Source organism: Juglans microcarpa x Juglans regia, chromosome 1D (assembly GCF_004785595.1).
Source record: "Juglans microcarpa x Juglans regia isolate MS1-56 chromosome 1D, Jm3101_v1.0, whole genome shotgun sequence".
NCBI classification, from domain to species: domain Eukaryota; kingdom Viridiplantae; phylum Streptophyta; class Magnoliopsida; order Fagales; family Juglandaceae; genus Juglans; species Juglans microcarpa x Juglans regia.
In genome coordinates this window covers 12,912,464-12,921,404 of record NC_054594.1, presented here as the reverse complement: position 1 = coordinate 12,921,404, position 8,941 = coordinate 12,912,464, and the positions used below count along the sequence as shown (strand labels likewise).

Here is an 8,941-nt window from a genome sequence, read left to right as displayed (position 1 = left end):
TCAGTCAATTGTGTCAGTGCTTCATTTATTTTCACAACCATTCTCATCTCATCTCATCTAATCTCATTTAATCATTACAATTTTTTCAAATTCTCATATAAAAAAATAAACAATTCAACTTTTTCAAATCTCAAAATAAAAATAATATTAAAAAAATATATTCTAACAATATTTTATTCACTTTTCAATTTTTATCTCAACTTATCTGCAAAAACAAATGGGGCAATGGGTCATTTGTGTTTTTGTTCATCCGTGTGAGTAGTTCATGTTTTGTGTGTTATGTCGTTTTTACCCTTGTGTTATGTTCTTTGTATCTGTTTATGTGAGGGTTTATTTGTCTTTTGCTGTAAATTGCTCAGAAGTGGTAGAAACATTTTAAGCACATGTATATTGCTTAAAAAGATAACAATCCTGAAATTTCATATATATATATATATATATATATAAGTGGGCTATAAGGGAATGAATAGTAATTAGTGTTTGAAACTTTTTTGCTCCATTTTTTCATTTATGCCCCTGACTTGCTTGGTCTTATTACGTTTTTGTCCCTTTTAAAAAATCTGGTTATTTCTCATTTTTTTTTGTTTTGCCAGTTTGTGTCAGTACGTCAGTCATATTGTGTCAGTGTTTCCTTTATTTTCATAATCATTCTCATTTCATCTCATCTAATCTAATTTAATCATTACAACTTTTTTCAAATTCTCACACAAAATAAAAGAAATAATTCAACTTTTTCAAATCTCAAAATAAAAATAATATTAAAAAAATAGATTCTAATAATATTTTATTCAACTTTTAACTTTTATCTCAACTCATATGCGCAAACAAACGAGGCAATGGGTCATCTATGTTTTTATTCATCCGTGTGAGTAATTCATGTTTTGTGTGTTATGTTGTTTTTACCCTTGTGTTATGTTCTTTGTGTCCGTTTAAGTGAGGGTTTATTTGTCTTTTGATATAAATGGATCAAATGTGGCAAAAACATTTTAACCACATATATATTACTTAAAAGGATGGCAGTCTTAAAATTCCATATATATATATATATATATATATATCTTCACCAACAATATTATATCACGACTATAGATATAATATTGATGTCCTACTTTCAAAACAGATATATGTTGTTCTTTTAGTGCAAATTAAATTAATCCTAAATGTCATGTCTATTTAAACTATTTTTAACTTTCACGGCCATTGTTGGGTTTTTATCTGCTTTGATATATTAAACTACTCATTCATCGGGTTTAAGTAAAAAATTATATTATTTTTGTCTGTTGCAGAGGAGACGATCAAGCTGAAAGTGAATGAAATATATACAAAAACAATATAAAACTACACCATTAATTGAGAATTTAAATAAGTCCAGTAAAAATTAGTAAAACCATATTAATTTATCAGCCAGAATATGCATAATATTGTATTCTGGGGACCCTGGATCAGAAAGTGAAACGTAAGAAACCTATATAGATATTATATTTAGATATACAGATATAGACCATTAATTACCTAAGAATTAATTAAAAAAAAAAGAAGTTCAACATCATGTTGTTTGTATGCTAATTCTAATTAAAGAGATTCGTTACAAAAGCAAAAGCCCTCATCATGTTAATTTGTTTAGGCTTAACTTACACATGGTTAATAATTTGCTGTTGTTGCATGTCAACCATGCATGATATACGTGCATGTGCATGCCCCGGTCTCATGATCTATCTATATATATACATATATATATATATATATATATATATATATTCAGTATAGTCTAAACAGTTTTGTAATGGCATCTGAGTGGGGTTACTATGCCGTCCCACTTTTACCACTAAGCGTAACGCCCAATGTTTTTTTTTTCTTTTTTCTTTTCACAATTTTTTAATACATTTAAATATTTTTAAAAAAAAATACACTAATATATTTAAAATCACTTCCTTAATCACTAAATAAAAATAATAATAATAATAATTATTTTTGACCAGCGGTCAACTTGAGCGGTCAAATAAGAGAGGCAAAGTAGTTTTTCTAATGGCATATAGCTAATTAGAGCTTGGCTATTTGATCATCATCCCACACATTATACTATTTTTTTTATTTTTAAATTTCTTTTTTTTATTCTTCTTAAATTTATTGAATTCTTCTATTCATCATCCATATATCACACATTTGGTAAGAAAAAAAAATTAAAAAAAAATTGTGATATATATATATGTAAGAATGATGAATAGAATTTTTAATTATAAGGTAAATTTAGAGAAATGAAGGAATATATAGCCCGTACATATGTACATGTACTCGGCTAGCTATAACCTTGTAGGCTGTAGTCATAGATTCCATCTGACTAACATAATTTTATTTTTTTTATTTCAAAATTTGGTCCAATTGGATTTGAAACTTACTTCAATTTATATCATTTTATCATTATAATTTTTTTAAATTTTTATATAAAATATAATAAATAATTCAATTTTTTTATATCATAAAATAATAATAATATTAAAAATAATATTCTAATAATATTTTATTTAATTTATTTAAAATTATCTCAACTCATTTCTAAACAACTCTAAAATAGAATTGCCGACACATTTAGATATTCATGTGATCAGTTCCTGAATTAATTTCTAGCAACTGATCAATCATTAACCACTTTAATTAGTAGTTAATTGAGACATAAAAAATTAACATTTTTTTAATTAAAAGAATATTATAAAATGTTTTTATGTTCACCCGGGTACGTACCTGGGGCATAACCGGAACCGGACCCGGGTACCCAACCGTTCTTATATAATGTCTAAATCCAAACGTTCTATTTAGTAGAAAAAAAAAAAATTAATAATAATAATAATAATAACAATGAAACTAAAGTTTATTTAATAGACATGAATAATATATATAGATTATCCAAATGCTAGTTGGGATTTTTTTTTTTTTTTTCTTTTGCATAGTTCATAAAATATAATCAAATTGTCATGAGTTAAATAAGTTAGATTTGTACTGAACAATTCACCAACGTCATCTATACCTTATCAATTGATAAGGCCAATATAATTTTCTGTTCAGTTATTGCCAAATTAATTTAAGAGAAATGATAGTTACACTCGTGAGTGTGTAAGTACTACACAATCATTTTGAAAAAATTGAATAAATACAAGACTCACATGAAAAAATTAATTAATTTTTTAATAGTAGACTAGTAGTCCCCACTCTTTTTCAAAGCGACTGCACGACACTTACACACTTCACGACTGTATGTGGTATTACTTATAATTTAATTATATATAAACAGGATTTTATGATGTAAGAAACCAAAATCTTTTAATTATATACAAATCTGATACAAATTATACATATATATATATATAGGAATATTAAGCAAATTTATCATCATATAATTGTTCGGATAAGGAATCACAATAATGTATATATATTCTTGATGGGACTATTCATGACCAGCTATATGGCCATGACCAAAAAGTGTACCCCAAATTCGTTACAATGTCATTATATTAATCTTTTCATGTCCACTATATATATATATATAATAAACTTCGCTGTATTAATTGAGGGTACGTACTCATGTGATATTAACGTGCTACACATGATTGATCATGAGTATCCCTCATAGTACCCACTAGTGACGTAACACCCCACGTGAATTAAAGTGTAAAATCACAAGCTGGGGATTTCACCAAATGCAGTATTTTACTGATTACCAATAAATACTAAAAGTTACAAATATAAGATGATCATGTACGACACAAATTTTCCCCCGATCGATTGAGCTAGCTAGGGGTGTGCATCCAGATCAAGTGGATCGGATATTTGGAAATATTCAGATTCAAATCATATCGATATGTGTAAAATCGGTTATAATCCGGGTGGGTGTTCGGTTCTAATATCTGGATTTTAACCAGTATCCGATTTTAACTTCACTTTTTTTTTTTTTTTTTAACTCTAGTTTTGTATGTTTTTGCATGTATAAAAATGATGTCGTTTTGAAATAAAAAATTTGTTTTTAAAATAAATATCCGGTTACAGATAATCAGTTAAATAATCAGATCCGATTACGGATCCAGACATGTAGAAAAATATTCTATCCGCCCAATCCGAACAAATAACCGTTTAGATTCATCTGAATTTCGGATGATCTGGTCCGGATGCACACCCTAGATCGAGCTAAACATTGTTAATTAAATATATAGGGTTTATCCAATAGTACTACTACAGTCTACCGGCTAGCTAGTCTTTACCCATGGATAATTAAATTGTAGCGAAGCTAGCTAGCCCCAAGGTTTAAAATCAAATTATTTGAAACAAGCCAATCTAAAACGAAGCTGAGAGGCTTTCTTTAGCATGCTAGCCAAACACCCAAATTAAAGGGTTCTTACGTAAATAATAGTACTCTATCATGATAGTTTAAACATATTCCTAGATTTCGGTTGAAGATATCCTAAAATAAACGTCTAATTTGAAAACTATATATAAGAATATTATAGTTTTGCATTTAACTAATGGACTTAACCTCTTCAATATATATATATATATATATATATATATATATAGTACTAATGCTACATATATACAGATATGGAGTCCACTGATAACTGTAAATATCATCTAATCATATATAATAGGGCTCAGCACCAACTGAGTCAGAGTCGGTGTCTAGGAAATTTGACTCTGACTTATCGAATTGAAGTCGAATTTGGGCTCTATTTTTGCTTCATATTGAGCTCATTTTTAAACAAGACTTTACATATAATAGTTTTTTTTTTTTTTTTTGGGGGGGGGGCTTTCAAGTTTCAAGTTTACTAAAAATATTACAAAAAAAGACAGATTTTAGATATGAAAAAATAAAAAATATAACTAAAATATATTTCATATGCTATTCAAACCTGAAAAATAAAAATAAGAATTTAAAGAAATTAAAACCTTTAGGCTATTATTGATATACCATTATTCATAATTTCATATTAGAGTCTCAAACTCCTAAATCAACTAAAAACAATAAAATGATTGTTCAACCATCTAGCCGGCCAAGACCCAAGCTAACACCCAAGCCCCCAAATAATAACAAAGAAGTAAGAGCAACCATGAGCCATCATGGTCCAATGTCAATATGCATCATCCAATCATTCACTGCTAAATAAATTACAAATAGAATACACAACCAGCCATTCAAATACAAGCCAAATATTATATTAAAACTAGCTACACTTTACTATGTTAGAATGTAGATAATAAAAATATTCTTATAACATATACATGGTAGTACATGGTACATGACTCACTATTAGCTACTCAAGTTTCATCTACCCTAATATATGTAATATGTATGATGGTGATACTATGATGTGTAATATGTCCATATAATTGATTATTTGTCTATTAATATTATTCTTTAACAATTATCAAATTGAATATTAGTCTATTAATATTCTTCAATTTAACTATCTAAGTTCTAAACTTTTTTATATGAGCATATATGAAAAACATATAAACAATACCTAATTTTATTAAAGACAGAGTCGGAATTGGAGTAGGAGTTAGTCAGACAACAAATCCGACTCCAACTCCGACTTTAAATGCAAAAAAGAAAAACTTCGTCTCCATTTTATCGGAACTCCAACTCCAACGGTGGGCGCTGAAGTTGGATTTTCTAATTTTTGTACAGCCCTAATATAATATATTTATAGAATGGATTACATTTTAGGAAATTACCTAGACTTTTGTTTTTCATTAGAACTTGTGCCATTTAGAAACAAGATACTTCTATTTGCAAGCTAGTGTGAAGAATGCACCATTCATACTTCAACGTGGCATGCATAATTTAATTTTCAATTTTCAATTTTTTAAATTTCTCTTACAAATTAAATCATGATATATAAGCAATACACCAACTTCTAATATAATTTATCCTTAATCAGTATAGAGTAAACAAGATCTATCCTCCAATCAACTTATATGAGTTATTCTATTCTCAAGTTAGTGTGTAGATAACACAATTCATATCGTTTAAATAGTAAGATCAGTTGATTTGTAAGATCTAAATTTTAAAATTTATCTTATAAATCAAATTATCACATTTAAATACTTTATAATTACTAGGTGTGCTTTACATATGATAGGCTTGAGAATAGATTTTTTCATTATATATATACTCTCCTTTGGCAACTAATTATTCATCAAATAACTACACCACAGATTAATGGAAGATCCCCTCTCTCTGATCAGTTGTGAAAATTTATTTATTAATACCTGATAACTTATTATTCTAATATATAGTGGCAGGCTCTATATATAGATAACTAAGCTTAAGTACTAGTTTATATACGTATCCCCGATCTGCCTATCCAAGCATGTACATAGAAAACAAATAATAAAACGCGCGGGAGATACAGAAAATATATAGAACAAAAGCTAAGGAGCAACTCCCAAAGCTTGATTCCTGTACGACTTGTCCCCATCGATCAAATATATTTTCTTCCCATCTAACGGGCCATGAAAGCGCAATCCCTACCCCCATCATCTTTTTATTGTTGCGGTGGTTGCGCATGGAAGCCAAACGAGGGAGAGAGAGAGAGAGAGAGAGATCTATATATAATGGTCGAGGGTCGAGGTTGATCAGGATGTTGGTGTGCGCCCAGCTTATAATTACACTCTTTAGTTGCCCACAATGTGCCTTTTCTGCATGGACCCGGCCCCATGCATGCTATACTTGTATGTATGCAGCAAATGTTCGATCTCATTTGCATATATATATATATACCTCGTCGTGTGTCAAGTCATCCATGGGATACATTTTTATTTAAAATTAACAACGCGACAATTAGTGTGGCATTAGCAATCAATATGGGGCCCAAAGCAATCAGCCAAACACAGTATCCTTTCTCAATCTATGTAGGTAGGTGGCTCTTCTCGGAGCATAGTAAATGTAGCCCCACTTGAATCTATACATATATATATATGTATGCCAATGGGAGCCTGATCATGGAAACAAAACAGATATATATAGCCCTCTACATACTCATTTGAGTACACCGAGTCTTACTGGTTTTTAGTTTTTCCTCAACATCCTAGTTTGTCTGGATTCTTGTCCCTCTTTGAATTCTATCTTTGTGTTTGTCTAAACATTAACTTGTGATCTCAATGCCAGAGAACATGAGCATATCAGTAAATGGACGATCCCAAGTCCCTCCCGGCTTCAGATTTCATCCAACGGAAGAGGAGCTCTTGCAGTACTATTTGAGGAAGAAGGTTTCATATGAAAAGATTGACCTAGACGTAATCCGTGAAGTCGATCTCAATAAGTCTGAGCCATGGGATATACGAGGTAATGGCTCAAATATTCATGGCCCATTTCTCTTTATTTTCTTTCATTTTTCCTTTGCAACAGTACTGTTTATTGCATTTTTTTAGCAGCATATATATTCAGAATTATATAAATGTGAACTTAGCTTATTAATTATTATTTCAATGTGTTTCTTCAAATGATGTTGGGCTTGTTTGGATGTTCTTGAAGAGATTTGTAAAATAGGAACCACCCCTCAAAACGATTGGTACTTCTTTAGCCACAAAGACAAGAAGTATCCCACAGGGACGCGCACTAATCGTGCAACTGCTGCCGGATTCTGGAAGGCCACCGGCCGTGACAAGGTCATATCCAGCAATGGTAGGCGTATTGGAATGAGGAAGACTTTAGTTTTTTACAGAGGCCGAGCCCCCCATGGACTCAAATCAGACTGGATCATGCACGAATATAGACTGGACGATAACATCACGGACACCAATATTGTAAGCCATTTTTCCTTAGATTTCTTACTTTTTTAGACTTGCGCGCTTTACTGATCAAAGTCATTGCTAATTCTTTAAAGATCTCCAATACTATGGGAGAGGCAATTCAAGAGGAGGGATGGGTGGTGTGCCGTATATTCCGGAAGAAAAGTCACCACAAAACCCTAGACAGCCCCAGTATTTCATCCATCACTGCTGAAACCAGAACCCAGCAGATGTTTGATTCTTGTGATGAGGGAGCCTTGGAGCAAATACTCCAATACATGGAAAACTCCAGCAAGGAATTAGAGAAAGATTCGAAAAGTGGTACAATATTCCAACCCATCGACAACGCAGGCATGAAGCATTGCTACCAATATGAGAGATTCATGAAACTACCGAGCTTAGAGAGTCCAAACTCCAGCTGCGGTAAAAATCATTATCAACTCATTAATAATCCAGAGATGATTGCAGAAAATGATAAAGGGTTAGTCATCAAACAGGTGAGTGAAACTGATCCCAACTTGGATTACAAAATGGACTCAGCTCCTGCCGTCACAAACTGGGCAGCCCTTGATAGGCTTGTTGCTTCTCAGCTCAATGACCAATTACCAGAGGATTTTAAGCAATTAGTCAGCTTTGATGACCCCAACATGGGTTATTGCACTCATGATCATCATCATGATGATCATCTCGAGTTTCCAACCCTTCGATCATCATCATCTTCCATTAACAGATTCTACCATGTTCCAAGGCAGGACTACAACAGCGAAATCGACCTGTGGAATTTTCGGGTATAACGGAATTATAATCTTCTATATGCATAATGTGTAGTCTTATTATAATAAAGTTCCTGGACAGTCGTCAGAGGCTTATTATTACACAGAGTTATACATATCTGTGATCGATGATATATATATATATATAATAAAGCTGAAAAGTTTTTAGATGGGATGCCATTGTCAATCATTATCTTCAGTTAATAATCACTATGTCTACCATTATTCTTCAAAAATGCATGGCCATCTAGAAGCTAGTCCTGTTAGCAATCTGCAATTATAAGACTGCCTTTTTAATCTTCTAAGATGATCAAGAATATGATCATTTGCTTAGCAATCGATTACCTTTTTTTAAGTCACGTGATTTGTCGGTTTTGTTCGTGGAATGT

General features: G+C 31.1%; 1 protein-coding gene across 1 annotated transcript; it reads left to right on the top strand.

Moving 5' to 3' along the window:
• Positions 1 to 7,007: 7,007 nt before the first annotated feature.
• On the top strand, positions 7,008 to 8,635 carry LOC121249137 (NAC domain-containing protein 43-like). The gene is made up of 3 exons (XM_041147838.1): positions 7,008 to 7,333; positions 7,523 to 7,791; positions 7,875 to 8,635. The coding sequence occupies exons 1-3, from the start codon at positions 7,150 to 7,152 to the stop codon at positions 8,571 to 8,573; spliced, it is 1,152 nt and encodes a 383-aa protein (XP_041003772.1). The 5' UTR covers positions 7,008 to 7,149; the 3' UTR covers positions 8,574 to 8,635.
• Positions 8,636 to 8,941: the final 306 nt, after the last annotated feature.